Below are 16,750 nucleotides of genomic sequence, written 5' to 3'. Positions count from 1 at the left end.
AAGACATAGGGAGACTGGGATTGAGGCAGCAGAAAGACATAGGGAGACCAGGAGTGAGGCAGCAGAAAGACATAGGGAGACCAGGAGTGAGGCAGCAGAAAGACATAGGGATACCAGGATTGAGGCAGCAGAAAGACATAGGGAGACCAGGAGTGAGGCAGCAGAAAGACACAGGGAGACCAGGAGTGAGGCAGCAGAAAGACACAGGGAGACCAGGAGTGAGGCAGCAGAAAGACATAGGAAGACCAGGAGTGAGGCAGCAGAAAGACATAGGAAGACCAGGAGTGAGGCAGCAGAAAGACATAGGGAGACCAGGAGTGAGGCAGCAGAAAAACATAGGGAGACCAGGGGTGAGGCAGCAGAAAGCTGAACATTGTGCTAGGACATAATGCTACCTAATCCCTCTCTCTACCTCCCAATCCCTCTCTCTACCTCCCAATCCCTCTCTCTCTCTCTACCTCCCAATCCCTCTCTCTACCTCCCAATCCCTCTCTCTCTACCTCCCAATCCCTCTCTCTACCTCCCAATCCCTCTCTCTACCTCCCAATCCCTCTCTCTACCTCCCAATCCCTCTCTCTACCTCCCAATCCCTCTCTCTCTACCTCCCAATCCCTCTCTCTCTACCTCCCAATCCCTCTCTACCTTCCAATCCCTCTCTTTACCTCCTCTCTCGTCCCATAAAATCTTCTCTACCATCAATCTTTTTTTCTTCACCTCCCTCTACCACTGTCTCTATCTTCTTCATGCCACATCTGTCTTCCTACAGTGTGTACATTAACCATATTATATAGTTCACACCTGAATCAATCAATAATTCACGTCTGGCTGTCTTATCCCTCGTTTGATTTCACTCTCTCTCCCTGTCTGGCCACATCTCTCTCTCTCTTTCCATTTCAGTTCTTCAGATTTTATTGACTTGTTTGCTTTGCCGAGTTAAAACAAACAGGTAAACAATTCTACAGCCTCTCTTCATCCCTTTGGACACTCTCTCTTTCTCTCCTCTCCTCTTTCTCCATCTCCCTCCATCTTTCCCTCTCTCTCCCTCCTCTTTTTCTATCTCCCTCATAAAATCTTTAGGAAAGAGTAACTTCTTGCCAGTGTTTACCACCTGGCTTATAACACACACAAAAACATGCACACCCTCACATACCCTGCCTCCATTACCCTGACATGGTTGTCATAGTTATTAAGGAGCATTGGGTGTAGAAGTGTCTTCCTCTCCCCTCCTGTGTGTGTTAAACAAACATGTAGTCTGTTAAAAGGTAACCTCTTTAGACACAGAGGTGGGTGTGTGTGTGTGTGTGTGTGTGTGTGTGTGTGTGTGTGTGTGTGTGTGTGTGTGGAAGGGAGCGGTATATGAATGGAACCAAATGCATTGTGACATAGCCTTCACCTTTGGACTTGGGAATTGTGTGTGCCCATCAAGTTTTTTGTGTGTGAATGCAATGTCTTAAAAGTATTCAACCTAGGTTCGACAACAGAGTCCTTTTTCTTAAGTATTTTCTGAATGTAAACAAAAATGTGTCTTGTTATATAAATAGCAGTTTACGTAGGCCTATACATCAGTTTTAACCATGGACTAGGATACTGGCCACATCTTGTCCACAGATAACCAGGGTTGATTAATTCTCAAATGATTCTCAATTCTAAAATTAAGGAAACATCAACAAAACCACAAAAAAGGCAAAATGTTTTGGTCCTTTGTTTGAGCGCAAAATATTTTTTGAACTTTGTGTAAAATAAACAGCCGTTTTTCAATTGGTAAAACCTTGTCTAGTGAAGGTGATGTAGTTTTGTCTCTTCAGCCCCACCCTTACGTTTCTTAGCCTGGTTTTCCATCGTTATTCTTCTCCCGGTGCTCCCGATGGCCAGTCCGCTACTGCGGGGCTGTGCCGCGGTGGTGGATTTTCAAGTAATATTATTTTAAATTATCGTGCTGTCAATGGCTGCTGCAGCACCCTCAGCACCCATAGTTCCCGCGGCCATGGGTATTCCCTCTCCACTGACATCCAAAACTCAGCCAGTGTCTTGGCTGAGAACGCTGCCTTTAACGTTCGGTCGCTTAACAGTTCAACTAATTCGTCCTCCTGGTTGGATGTCAGATGGTTTGCCGTACTTACAGTGATCAAAAGGCTGATGGCTTTTTTATTTGCATGCATTAATTTAACTACTATTTTTAACTTGTTAAGATTTTGGCAAAAATATGCTATTTCTAATTTTTTTTAAATGTTCCTTGATTTCTGGAAATCATCTCGGGGGGTCGCGACCCCCACTTTGAGAACCACTGGTCTACGGCATTTTTGACCGTGGTCCATTTTCAATATCCTTGAAAAACTTCCAAACTTTCTTTGTAATTCCCGTGGAAGTACACAGAGCAGTGTGTCTGAGATCAAAATGTTGGGGCGTGACAAAGGTACAGACCACAGCCAAATAGGGTGGAGCCACCGGCCAGCCAGTTGACATCAACCGTTTTACAGCTAAAAAAAAATTCTTGTGAGATTTTTATCCTGATAGCAATCGATAAATGCTCTGACAGTAAAATAAAATTAATCTGATATCTGTGGCCATCTCAGGACTATAATAAACAAGAACAATCATTGTGTTCAGATCCAATGCAATGATTGGAAGGGCTACTTGCCTGTCTTCCTACCTGAACGCACTCTGCCAGTGCACTCATTGCAGTAGTCAGCCAGTGTGTGCATGTGTTTTGGGGGAGTGGCTTTAAAGGGATCGCTCTTCCTGGCCAACCTCAGTAACTCTCCACCCTACCTCTCTATGTTCCTCCCCAGTGTTATAATTCCATAGTTGATCATCACATCACAGTGGATCTGCATTCTGCATGAGGAGTGTCCCAAGCTCTCGTCTGTCTGCTCTGTAAGGGGGCTCATCTTAATAATGAATGAGTTACTGGTAAATGAGCTAGCGAGCTAATTAGCTTGGTGCTAAATGTGTAGGAACCTGATTGCTCATCCATCTTGTCTGTTCCATGGTCTTGGTCTCTGAGAGACAGTGTGTCCGTCAGTCTGTCCGCTGGATGTCCTCTGACGGCAGGTAGCCGGTGACCGGCTGTAATGGTTAGGGTTAGCGCCCGGGTTGGTGACGCTCAAAAGAAGTCAAATTAATGTCTTCCTCTCTCTCTTTGTTCCTCTCTGTCTCTTGTACTCCCTTTTTCTCTATCTTCCTATCCCAATCTCACACTCTTCCCACTGCTTTAAGGAGGCATTTATAATGAGGACAGAGGGACAGAGGAGAGAGACAGAGAGAGATTGGTACTTCAACTTCAGTGTGTATGGAAGCTGTGGGACTGGGTTTCCAGACACTGCTAATCTGGGGGCCCATTTAGAAACCCTAACCCTCATCTGTCCCCTTTGGCTGATGGTGACATTTCCCAACAACAATAGATTTTGTTTGGAAACACTACTGATGCATGCTCTGGTGGCATTTACACACTGACACTTATACACACATTCAAACGCACACACACACACATGTAACCATACACTCACATTTATTGCATCAGGGTAATAAAGGCACTGAATCCGATCTGTGATCCCCAGCTGTACACACACACAAACACAGTGGGCTTTAATGGATTCTATAAACTCGATTAGCGATCCCCTGTTTGGCCTGTGGCGTACACGACAGGCCCTGCCATGGAAACTCCAATGATGAGGTCACTTCCTCTTGTTTCCTCTGAGCACTCAGCACTGCCCAATCCCTGATCGAATCCCGAATGAAACCTCGTCCCTCACCCCGCGAGGTGACATTCATGGGTCCCAAAATGACAGAGTTACAGAACACCTGACAATCAGGAACAGCTAACAGAGTACTTGTCGGAGGTGAGAATTAGAGATAGAAATGCAACAACATTTTGCTGGTTGAATATCAATCTAGGCGAGTGTTTGAGAGTGAGTTTACAGGGAGCTTGAGTCCTTAAGTGCCCAGCCTGTTGGGACAATGCACATTTGACACATATGCCTCAGTACACATCCACGAGGGGGCACCCCCCCGTCCTGTGGGGGGAGAGCTGGCCAGGGTCTGACCCCTGGGAGGAATGCAAGGAGTGCGTATATTATGAAGCACAATCTGGGTTATAACCCTGCCTGGAGGCTAAACCACTGCCTCACAAACGCTGCTGTGCCACATGCCTATGCACAGATGAGCCAATCCTGGCTACTGTCTGATATACAGTATGGATTGTGGGTGTGTGTGAACCCAGAGAGTCACATTCCAGTGCATCAAGCCCTAATCATTTAAGCACACATCAAAGGCTGACCTCCATTCTTCAGTGTTTGGTCTATCATAGAGACCCCAGAGGAGTGTGACACTCACACACATAAAACACAGCGGGAGCAAACAAGAGCGTTATCTCACATTAGCATATTGTCCTCTTTTTGACTCCAGTCAGCTCCAACACAAACCTCTTCATGAAACTGGTAATACCACCAAGACAATGCCACCACAAGTATAACTGCATTCCAGACACACACAGACTAGGACTCTATAGTGTGTCTAAACAAAGCCTGGTTGCCATAGAACCATAGTTGCTATGGTAATTCCCATGGTATCATTCACTGCCAACATACTGAAAGGAACGTAATATAAAATGTGTGAGAGGAATGTCATTTTTAGTCTTACACTTGGATAGACTTTAATCTTATGAAAACAAAGGGAAGCTGTGTATGAAGGGAGTATCATGTTACCCTTGTTCCTCTGCATGGCCTTTAGAACAGGCTAAGCTGGGCCCTTCCTAGGTGTAGCATTGAGACAGTTTGTGTCCCATGCTTGGTTCTTCCACAATGTCCGTCAGACCTTTCTGTGCTGCTCATGGATGACGTTCACCTAATGTGGACAAACTCATAAACTTTGTGACCAGGCTCCTTAATAAGGGTTGTTTAGTCCTTTTGACAAATGTGTAAACAGAGAGTTGGAAATAAGAAAATAAGTACTGAGGAGATTGTGCCTCAAGTGAGGCAACACCGACCTCACATTAGTGTAGCTGCTCCTGCTAATGTTGGCTGCTCTCAGTAGTTCAACCTGATTCTGTAGCTGTCTATGTCACTGCTGCAGACTCAGTCATGTGTCTCTTTTCCTCCACAGTGTCCTGGAACAGGGAAGGCCGTCGATGGATCAAGTGTTACCTGTGCTCTGTTTCTGTGGCAACTAACATGCACTTCCTGGTCCTGGGTTGATCACCTTCAGAGATACCACAACTCCCAGCTCCTCTCCACCCGTGTCAGCAGCACAGGACCAACTCTTAGTCATACCAGTGCTTTCAGACAGGGGCACCCAACACAGGCTACTTAGGACGCAAGCAAGCAAGCAAACAAACAGAAAATGGCTAACAACACGACGGATCACCCTCCGGGGAACTCGGTTGCTGAGGGGAACCACGAGGGGGACTTTGGCTGTACGGTGATGGACCTGCGGGACCTGATGGAACTGAGGAGCGCCGAGGCCGTCACCAAGATCGGAGACTCCTACGGGGACGTGCAGGGGCTCTGTCGCAGGCTCAAGACCTCGCCCATCGAGGGTAAGCTATCATCTGAAACACGCACACATGCATACGCTATCACACCTCTTCAATTCACTTTAACAACCATGGCATCTATGAACTAGTTTGAGGCCAGGGGTATCTGATGGCTAAGGTGAGCGCTGAGTGTTTACACACGAACGCATATTTTGTCCTGTGGGGCAGTGTTTGTCCAGTGTTTTCACACTGAGAATGGCTGTGGTTAATCACTTACATTATAAGCCTCTTGAGCTGTTCGGGGTTAGGGTTAGTTGGTTTTAACAAACTTAAGTGGGTTGAACTTAGATCTTTCTCATTGGTATTTGAGTTAAGTTGTTGAGGGGAAAGATTCAACAATTCTCGAATAAATTAATTAAATGATAAAAAAAATAAAAATAATTACAATGAAAAAAATGCATGGTAGCTTTGCAGGCTAATACTAGCTACTGGCTAGCTGTCTACTCTGCACATTTTTGTTATCAATATGGAAGCGCAGGTCTGCGCAGCTACTGCTAATGCACCACTTTACAGTTCCAGTCCTATCAATCCCAATCCTGGGGTAAAAGGGGCATTCACTGCAAAACCGAGTTTACCTTGTCATAGTTGAATAACGACAGTTCGGTGGGTAAAATGGACATACAGTGAACCTCAGAGTCCATTGACACTTTGCAAATCTCTCAATTTGAAACTGCCACTGTACAACGGGACAAGAAGATTAGGCCCAGAGCCACACACCTGCACTGTAATGACTAAACACACACACTGTAGTCACATGCACAGGCATGTACTTGTAAGCAGTAGGTGCGACTAGTGCAGTGACTTCATGCAGCGCCGGTACCGCATGAAGTCAAACTCACCTAATGACACTTGACACACCCAGCACACTCACATGCATACACGATGAAGGTGGAATCACCCTCAGGAGATTAATGATGGGCTGTCTGAACGCTCATCAACACCTTGTCTTCATGGAGGTGAGGAGAAAATGGCTGACAGCCTGCCCTCCAAGTCCTCCCTCTCTCCTTACTCTCCCTACCTACCCCTCCCCCCCTTCATTTCCCCCTCCCTCTCCCCCGTCTGTTGTTGCGTAAGCACGTGGGCCGCTAGTCGCAGCAGGTCCATTCCCAGATTGAAAGTAGTTCCACACCATTCCTCTAATGACTCCATAGATCACTGCTCTCTATTCCATTAAGTAATCAAGGGACAGCTGTGGACTCGTTCTCCGCTCAAGAAATGAATCATTTTAATGAAGGAAACATAATTATGTTTTCAGTAGCATGAGTGGGAGGGCGAAGGAGGAGACGAGGAACATGGAAGTATGACAGAGAGAGACACAGACAATCAGGATGATGCTTCAATGCCTCCAAAGAAGATCCGGCTTCAGTGGTCGGACTTAGTTGTGTGTCATGGTCATTTGTGGACCGAAAAGTGTGGTGTAGGGTTTTTTGGTGAAGGTGTGTTTGTGTGCACCATTAAGCCTTTGGTCATTTAGAACTGTGTTTTTTTTGGTTGACTATTTCTCTTTTCCTCTTTGTCTTTCACTACCTCTCTGTGTTTCTCTCTTCCTCTTTCTTTCTCTCTAGCGCTGTCTCTTTCACTACCTCACGGCCACATTCACACTTAGATCCTTACTTGGCAGAGGACCTATCACATCCGCAGGGAGTTCTCAGTGTTTTCAATATCTGTCAAGTGTAGACGCCAGCGCGTGTTGCATTCATTCGACAATCTGCTGCCTTCTTGGGATTGCTCCCAATCAGGCCTCCCAGCCACAGAACACAGTCACTACTGCGAGGGCACTCCCTCTCACGCACCTGCACACTGTTAAAGTAATCAGTCCACTCCCCTGCTCCGGTACTCAAGTGTACTTAGGCCAGTCACTCCCCTCACTCCTGTGGAAGTCTTGTAAATCTCTTGTTAATCTCGTGCTGACAATTCCGAGCAATTCTGACCTTGAGACTTTGTAATACCGACCTTGTTTCGCCTGTCCCTTGGAACCTGAGCTTGCCTTTGTCAACCAGTCAGACCCCCAGCCAGACCTGCGCTTGTGACCTGACTGCCCTTTCGGATCTCTACCCTTGCTCTGATAATCTGTATATGACCCTTGCTTGTCTGACTACGCATAATGAAACCTGATCTTGTACCCTCTGTCCTGGGAGTCTGTTCGGTACACTGCCACAATGGAGAGAGAAGACAATTATAGTACACCTTATTTATATTGTCACGTAAACCATGCAAAATCAACATTCACTTGAATTACAGACAGTGCACACTAGGGTTGGGTATCGTTTGGATTTATACGATTCCGATGCCGAAACGGTACTTTTAAAACTATTCAGATTCCTAAACCGATTAAATAAATTTATATATTTATTTTAATGGAAAATTATTTAAATGTAACAATATATTAACGTTTTAAAGTAGCCTACTTAAATATAGGCTATAATAAGTAAACCTAAGTCACCTAACACACAACTAGAATAATTTAACATAGGGTGACCAGACGTCCTCTTTTACCCAGACATGTCCTCTTTTCGAGACCTGAAAAAGGGTATCTCCCTTACGTACCACCTTGTTGTGCAAGGTGGAACGTAAGGGGGAAAAAAGTTACACTATTAACAAGTAACAACAAAATAAATGTTGAGTTGGTATGCTAACTAAACCAGCTTCAAACTTTAACAGTTCTTTTGCATAAAAATTACCAGTTTTGAGTTTGTGAAAAAGTGGACACTTGGTCAAGTCGACGGGGGGGACGGGGTGCTGGTCGTGTCAGCACCCCCACGACCTTTACAGTCAGAGCTCGCGCTAGAAGGTGGAACGTAAGGGACAAGGGCGTAGGTTTGGTGTCAGCTTTGGTAGGGACCCTGCCCGGCACCCTGCCCGGTTCTATGGAACAGCCTTGTTTTTTTATTCAACATCACATAATTCACAATCAAAAAGTGCTGACATAAGGTCAGATTCTCCCAACGTCCTTCAATTTCATTGCTAATGCATGGAAATTCTTAACGAAATGCCATGAGTAAGACCTCACCTGAAGCACTGATGGTCCAGCTGCTGTTTCCTCAGCCGGCACTATATCTGCACTGGATTTCTGAGTTTCCTGAATGCATTTTAATACTAGAGAGGGTACAATTTCTGGGGAAATTGTAGGGTGTGCTTGCTTGCGTTGGTTGCAAAGGGGTCCGTTTTTTAATGCCATTTTTACAACTGATATTTATGTATATTTTATATAAAAATGCATACTTATTATTTATAAAGATTACATAGATTTAAAAGCATATTTTTTTGGATGCTCATTTACAACTCAAAATAGATTTGGCAGACCGGTGTAAAAATGGACCTAATCTCTATGACTTAAACGTCCTTTTAAGTTTTTCCCTTCTCGTGATATTTTCAGGCATTTAGCCTACTCATTGCATTCATTCATTAATAAAGAACCTCCTTTGAAGATTATTCTACGACGTTACACGGCAGTAGAAGATGGAATCGCGATTCAAACAGTACCATCTGCTAACTGAAAATATATGGAAGCAAATCGTTACCAAAATTCAAATGCAAATGCATTTCCAGAAATGCATTTGCATTTTAAGAATGTGGCTGCATTATTTGACTCATAAATGAAATTAGTAATCAATCATCCTATTTGCATTTTCATTTTCTTCTTCAAGAGTGCTCAATCTTTCACTTAATTAAAATGAAAAAGAAATAGACATTTGAGATTTAATTTTCAAAACATGCCCCAGCAAATAGATACCAAAATTCAATTTGAAATGTAAAATTTGAAATTTTCCAGAAATGCATTTTCATTTTAAGAACGTGGCTGCAAAATCGTGACCACAATTCAAATTCAAATGCATTTCCAGAAATGCATTTTCATCGTTTACTTGTAGAAGACGGAATCACGATTCAAACATTACCATCTGCTAACTGAAAAAATGCCCTCAAAAACGTAAATAAGCTTGACATTTATTTAGTGGAAAATTGCTCATTCATTAAAAAGCTCACTGGTAGCGATCATTGTCAGTAACAACGCCAAATGCGATATAGCCCTGTGTGGAGAAGCTGCCCCGGTAAATTCTACTACAGTACAGTAGACTACTGCTGTGTTCGTCTTGGTAGCGATTGCGTTGGTTGAATTGGATTGAACGTTCCGTTGTACGGTTTAGGCTGAAATTAATTATTTTCATGAACAGATTGACAAAGTTTAGGCTGTGGCAATGAAGTTCAGGTTAGTAGTCAGATAGTTTCACCTATTGAAAGACTTTTGATTTAAGTAAGGGGAGTGCCGAACATGTTCTGTCGCCGTTTGACTTCCTAAACAGCTGTGTACTGTAGATGTTTTTGTAGTGTGTCTCGCGTAAGCTACAGCGTTGCAGTGAGCAACACTGGTTTGAAACCACAGGTAATGATAATTTCACCAACAAATCGTTTACTTGTAATGTAATGTCATAATAAATGCTACAACGAAAATGTATTTTTGAGGAATGTTTATTTTAACGATTGAAAACAGATGCATCATAGACCACTGTAGTAGCTATGTGTTGCCCGGGCAACAGAGGCTAATGTCATGCTAATGCTTCAGTGAAATAGTAGACTACCGTTTCCGAAAGTAGATGTGGGCCTACTTCCTTAATAATATCAGCTAACATTGTACATTACATTTCACAATTGTGTTTCACATCACAAAGTAAAATGAGTAAATAGTTATCACCCTGGCCTCTTTGCTTGTGGCGTTTCTGCAGCTGCCTTGCAGTAAAGCTATAGTTAGCCTAGCTATCCCCCAAGTTAACAGATGCGAAACGAATGTTCTGCCAAAGGTAGTCACGCGTGTTTTCGTGACGTTAGTGACGTTAGTAACGTCAGGGACTGTGGCTAGCAAATTAGCCACCGTTAGCTTCACTTTTCGCCACAAAAACTTAACTTGAGCCTAAACCATGCAACGGAACGTAAATCACAATAGAAGCAACTCAATCGCTACCAAGACGAAACCTTTGACACCTAGGTTGTCTATGTAGGCCAAATATTGACTGAGGTTTAGGGGGGCAAAAAGAAATAAAAATAATAATATATATGTGAGAGAACAAAGGTTGTGCCCTTGCCGAAGGCAAAGCACACCCAATTAGTAAATAGTTATCACCCTGACCTCTTTGCTTGTGGCGTTTCTGCAACTGCCTTGCAGTAAAGCAGTTAGCCTAGCTATCTCCCAGAAGTTAACAAGCTGCTAAACTAATGTTCTGCTAGAGGTAGTCACGCGAGTTAGTGACGTACGTAGCGTCATTGACTGTGGCTAGCAAGTTAGCCACCGTTAGCTTCACTTTTCACCACAAAAACATAATTTCTACTTAAACCGTGCAATGAAACGTAAATAAAAATACAAGCAACTCAATCGCTACCAAGACGAAACTTTTGACATCGCCGTTGTGTATGTAGTCCAAATATTGAGGGATCCTTAGGGGTACGAAAATAAACAATAATAATAAAAATCTGTGAGAGAACAAAGGTTGTGCCCTTGCTGAAGGCAAGCACACCCAATAATGCCTTAATTAACAAAATGACCTAATGAGAAGTACATGCAATACATTTGTTTGTTCAGAAATAACTTTTTTTATATGTAGGTAATTGGTTCAGGTTTTATGGAGCTGTACTAGGCCTACATAATCTGTACTGGACTTCTGAGCAATGAAATAATGTATTAATTAATTATATGATGCATACATTTGGGCATCCCAATTTATAGCACCTTTTTACTACCTACAATCTTTACCAAAACGGACAATTCAACTTGACCCCCCTGATGCTGATTCATCACCAACCTGCTCTACATCTGTAGCTTCAGGGTGCTGTTTTTCCTGCACAGTAATTCATCAATTTAATACAGACACTAACCATGCTTAATTGACTGCTGACATTGGTCGAGATTACAGGGATAGCCATATTACTATCCAAGGGATCATATAGGCCTACTTATTACCAGTTAATATCACTTTTGAGTTGCTAGCCTGCTGGTACTAGGCTAAACTAGCACGGTCCCATTATGTGGGTAGGTTAGCTTTATCCTTCTGGCTTCAGCAAGACCAGCTGCTGCTAACACACTGGTCGAAAGATTGCAGATGCTAGGGGATAGATTTAATACAAGCAAAAGTTACATGCTCTACTACACTAACAACTTTCAAAACATGTTTCCATTGTAGAATGGGTGGCGATGTAAGGCTTAAGGGTTTGCGCTAACTAACAACCTTCTCTTGATAGCTACTTACTCTCTGGGTGGGGAAAAAACTTCTGATATCTCTGATGGATGACATTTTCCTATCTACAAAGCACAAAAGGGTCAAAAATATCAATGCTGAGACCAAACAAAATACTAATATGAGGCTTTTATTTCCTGGCTTATTTAGTAGCTTACCGTGTCAGGTTACTGCCAGCTCTCTTTCTGCAAGTCACGATTCACGAAGTGTTTCTGACATCTTCCACTTCAACCAATTAAATGACATCTTGTCTCGCAGGCTCGAGGGCGCATTGGTTAACTTGGAAATGTATTTTTCACTTTTCTGGGCGACAAACATAGTATAGATAATAATACGAATGAGTTTTGCAAATATATTGTGCTAAATATTTTCTTTGAAAATTAATAAAATATTGGTGTGGATAATTGTGTCTTTCCCAAACTTTGGTTGTGACTAGTCCCTATGGACCCTATGCAAACCTACGCCCTTGGTAAGGGAGATACCCTTTCCAAAATGTGTAAGGGCGTAATAGTTTCTGAAAGACCCAGAGAAACACAAATATCCGACGAGGCAAAATCCCGGACAATTTTGGAATCCCTGCCGGACGCATTTTTTAGGTCTCGAAAAGACGACATGTCCGGGTAAAAGAGGACGTCTGGTCACCCTACCATATTTGCCTTCTCTGGCAAGATACGACACCTCTCCTGACTTATGGCATATCCTGCACAAGAGAAAACTCTCTCAGATGGTGTCGAAGAGGCCTGTACACACAGGTATGAGTTTGAAAGGGCAGACAAATTGGGGAGGCTGTCCTGGGACCAGGGACTGATGTGAGCAAGCTGTCGGACACGGTGCATCCCTCTGCTTTAAGAAGTAGAGATGCTCCGATCAGGTTTTTTGGTGCCGATCACTGAAATCAGTATCTGCCGATCCGATAATACCGATCACCGATCACGGTGTCGATTGAAGCATTCTATTTATTGTGTAGCATTATTTATGAAATTAATTATTCTTAACAACATTGGTATTGTATTTTAAGTATTTAAATTACGAGACGAGAGAGTATCATGAATTGACAACCATCCGTTCTATTGCAGGGAACGTGCAACATTCCAGTGTAGAAGCTCTCTCGCTTACTATAAAATGTGTAAATAATAATAAATATTAAAATAATAATAAAAATATAAATCTTTTAATAAAAATCACAACAATAGAATCACATGTGCAACATTCCACTCTCTAGAGGCTCTCAAGAGAACTTGGAGCTTGTACAGTAGCTTTCCTGTGGAAAAATAATACAAACTTAACTGCAACATAAACAGGCTATAGCCAAATATCCAATATGTTTCAAGTCTGTCAGTTTCAAGTCAATGTGTCTGCATTTAGGAGGAGATAAGACAGAATAAAGATAAAAGGTGCACAGGAAGTCAGCAATTAAACAAAAAAACAAAACATGTATATCTATCTGTATAGTGTCTCACTCACTCATTCTCACATCCTTTACTCACTCTCTCACTTCACTCACTTCAAGCACACACTCACTCGGAGAGGGGGCATACTAGAGTATTCAAACCTTACTTCTGATTAAGCAGACTTCCTGTCTGACAGGAAGCAGTGCGTTAAGCTGGGAACACAAGTCTCTGACTCCCGGTCCATCAGCACCGGATCACCTCAGGGCTGCGTCCTTTCTCCTCTGCTCTTCTCCCTGTACACCAACAGTTGCACCTCCAGTCATCCGTCCGTCAAACTCCTGAAGTTTGCGGACGACACCACCCTTATTGGGCTCATCTCTGGTGGAGACGAGTCTGATTATAGGTGGGAAGCGGCCAACCTGGTGACCTGGTGCAGCCAGAACAACTTAGAGCTCAATGCTCTTAAGACAGTGGAGATGGTTGTGGACTTCAGGAGGAACACAGCCCCTCTCAACCCCATCACCCTGTGTGACTCCCCAGTCAACACTGTGGAGTCCTTCCACTTCCTGGGCACTATCCTCTCCCAGGACCTCAAGTGGGAACTGAACATCAGCTCCCTCATCAAGAAAGCACAACAGAGGATGTACTTCCTTCGGCAGCTGAAGAAGTTCAACCTGCCAAAACAATGATGGTGCACTTCTACTCAGCCATCATTGAGTCCATCCTCACCTCCTCCATCACCGTCTGGTACGCTGCTGCCACTGCCAAGGACAAGAGCAGACTGCAGCGTATCATCCGTACTGCTGAGAAGGTGATTGGCTGCAATCTGCCTACCCTCGAGGACCTGCACACCTCGAGGACCCTGAGGCGAGCGAGGAAGATTGTGGCCGACTCCTCCCACCCTGGACACTCCCTGTTTCAGTCACTCCCCTCCGGCAGAAGGCTGCGGTCCATCAGGACCAATACCTCACGCCACAAAAACAGTTTCTTCCCTTCCGCTGTTGGCCTCTTCAACAAGGCCAAGGGACCACACAAAACACACTGCTTTTTGCACTGCATTACAACATGGTATCTTGTACATTTGTATTTTTTGTAATATTTGTATTTTTATATTGTAATTTACGGCAACTTATATTTTATTTTATTGTATATTTAATTCTATTCTAATCCCACTTAGTACTGCTAGTTTATGTACCCTTAGTATAGTTAGTCCACATATTTAAATTTTAGGTATATGTTTATTGTATGCACCTTCCTGCCAAAGCAAATTCCTTGTCTGTGCAAACTTTCATGGCGAATAAATCTGATTCTGATTCAGTCCCACTCCACTCTCTACTCTGGAAGACTTGTGCTGCTTGTGTGAGAGCAGGAAAGAGGTCTTTATTGGCCTTCCAAAAAGCAGTGGCTGTCCGTGACTGTTTTCGTTCGAATGCGAGTCTAACAGAGTAACGTCGCACATGTGCGATTCAGAAAATTCCAACCGACTATTTTCCGATAGGCAAAAACTATGACAAACCCTATAGTATGGCTTCAAAATGTACAATTAGAGGCTAACAAGTAACATTTACATTTACATTTATTAATTTAGCAGACGCTTTTATCCAAAGCGACTTCCAAGAGAGAGCTTTACAAAGTGCATAGGTCACTGATCATAACAACAAGATAGCCAAAAAACATCGCGAGTAGCCAAAACATGAAGCACACATTGTGAACAACCAAAGTAAGTGCCAAAGGGAAGAACCATAAGAGCATGTAGTTAAACAAGTCACAACCAAACAACATGAACAGCTATAAGTGCAAGTGTACCTGTGGAAAAAAGCAAGCAACAGTAATAAAACAATATATCACAGCGAGAACCAAAAATTTAAATCAGTTACCACTAACCACAAGAGCAACAAGTCTCTAAGCAAGAGTCATTGTGATCCTTGAGGAAACTAACATCGGGTCAAGCGAACCGTTCCTAAGTACCGTTGTACTCCCGGAACAAGTGCGTCTTGAGCCTTTTCTTGAAGGTGGAGAGACAGTCAGTGTCTCTGATGGAGGTGGGGAGTTGATTCCACCACTGGGGGGCCAGACAGGAGAAGAGCTTGTGTTGGGACCGGGCGGTCTTGAGCGGTGGGACCACCAGGCGGTTGTCTGAAGAAGACCGTAGGTGGCGGGTGGGGGTGTAAGGCTGCAGGAGAGACTTGATGTAGACGGGTGCAGTCCCGTTCACTGCTCGGAAGGTCAATACCAGGGTCTTGAATCTGATACGGGCCATGATAGGTAGCCAGTGGAGAGAGATGAGGAGCGGGGTAACATGGGAGCGTCTGGGTAGATTGTAGACCAGGCGGGCCGCCGCGTTCTGAATCCTCTGAAGAGGGCGGGTTGCACATGCTGGGAGACCAGCGAGCAGAGAGTTGCAATAGTCCAACTTGGAGAGGACGAGTGCTTGGACTAGCAGCTGGGTGGAGTGCTCAGACAGGTATCTCCTGATCTTCCGGATGTTGTAGAGGGTGAATCTACACGACCGGGAGACCGCAGCAATGTGGGCCGTGAGGGAGAGCTCGTCGTCCATGGTAACCCCAAGGTTCCTGGCAGAGGATGAAGGGGTCACCGTCGCAGATCCCAGGGTGATTGAGAGATCGTGGGAGATGGAGGGTTTAGCCGGGATGATGAGAAGTTCTGTTTTGGCGAGGTTCAGCTGGAGGTGGTGCTCGGTCATCCAGGCGGAGATGTCTGTGAGGCAGGCCTCAATCCTAGCTGAGATCCCCGGATCGGTCGGGGGGAACGACAGGTACAGCTGCGTGTCGTCAGCGTAGCAGTGGTAGGAGAAGCCATGGGAGGTGATGATTGGTCCAAGTGAGGTGGTGTACAGAGAGAAGAGGAGGGGTCCAAGGACGGAGCCCTGTGGGACACCAGTGGAGAGCTGGCGAGGGCCCGACAGTTTGCCTCCCCAGGAAACCTGGTAGGATCTTCCCGACAGGTAGGATGAGATCCACTGGAGTGCAGTGCCAGTGATGCCCATCTCAGAAAGTCTGGCGAGCAGGATCTGGTGGTTAACCGTATCAAACGCTGCAGAAAGGTCCAGCAGAATGATAACGGATGACCTGGAAGCCGCTCTGGCAGACTGGAGGGCAGTGGTGACTGAAAGGAGGGCAGTCTCTGTGGAGTGGTCTTGAAGCCCGATTGGTTGGGGTCAAGCAGGTTGTTCTGAGAGAGAAAGTTAGACAGTTGGTTAGATACAGCACGTTCAATTGTTTTTGAAAGGAAGGGTAACAGTGATACCGGTCTGTAGTCTGTAACACTAGCAGGTAGTAGCATTGCTACGAGTATTATGCTAGGTTGCTAGGTAACGGAAGCTAACTAGCTTCCGTTTTGGAAAATAAACTCTGGTGGAAGTGTCGGAAATATTTAGAACTCACGCATCTAAAAGGTTAAAGAATCATTTCTTACCATTGGCGGCCTGAAATGCCTATTTAATGTTTTATTGAAACGTCTCTGATAGTAGTTCTCGCAGATTTTATGTCATCTGATCGGCCATGTTTGATCGGCCGTTTTGAGAACGCCGATCAAAACCGATAATGAAGAAGTTAAGAAGTATTCCGTGTGTCGCCGCATGTGTC

The 16,750-nt window shown here is 44.3% G+C and overlaps 1 protein-coding gene across 1 annotated transcript in view; it reads left to right on the top strand.

Annotated features, from left to right (window-relative positions):
• LOC136942504 (plasma membrane calcium-transporting ATPase 1-like) overlaps positions 1–16,750 on the top strand; it is a 103,960-nt gene that overhangs the window by 25,807 nt on the left and 61,403 nt on the right. The window contains exon 2 of the mRNA XM_067235422.1: positions 5,101–5,533. Coding sequence (XP_067091523.1) covers positions 5,338–5,533 — 196 coding nt within the window. The 5' untranslated portion in view covers positions 5,101–5,337. The remainder of the gene's footprint in view (positions 1–5,100; positions 5,534–16,750) is intronic.

Source organism: Osmerus mordax, chromosome 1 (assembly GCF_038355195.1).
Source record: "Osmerus mordax isolate fOsmMor3 chromosome 1, fOsmMor3.pri, whole genome shotgun sequence".
In the NCBI taxonomy this organism is placed as follows: Eukaryota; Metazoa; Chordata; class Actinopteri; order Osmeriformes; family Osmeridae; genus Osmerus; species Osmerus mordax.
This window is presented reverse-complemented; position numbering and strand designations above follow the sequence as displayed.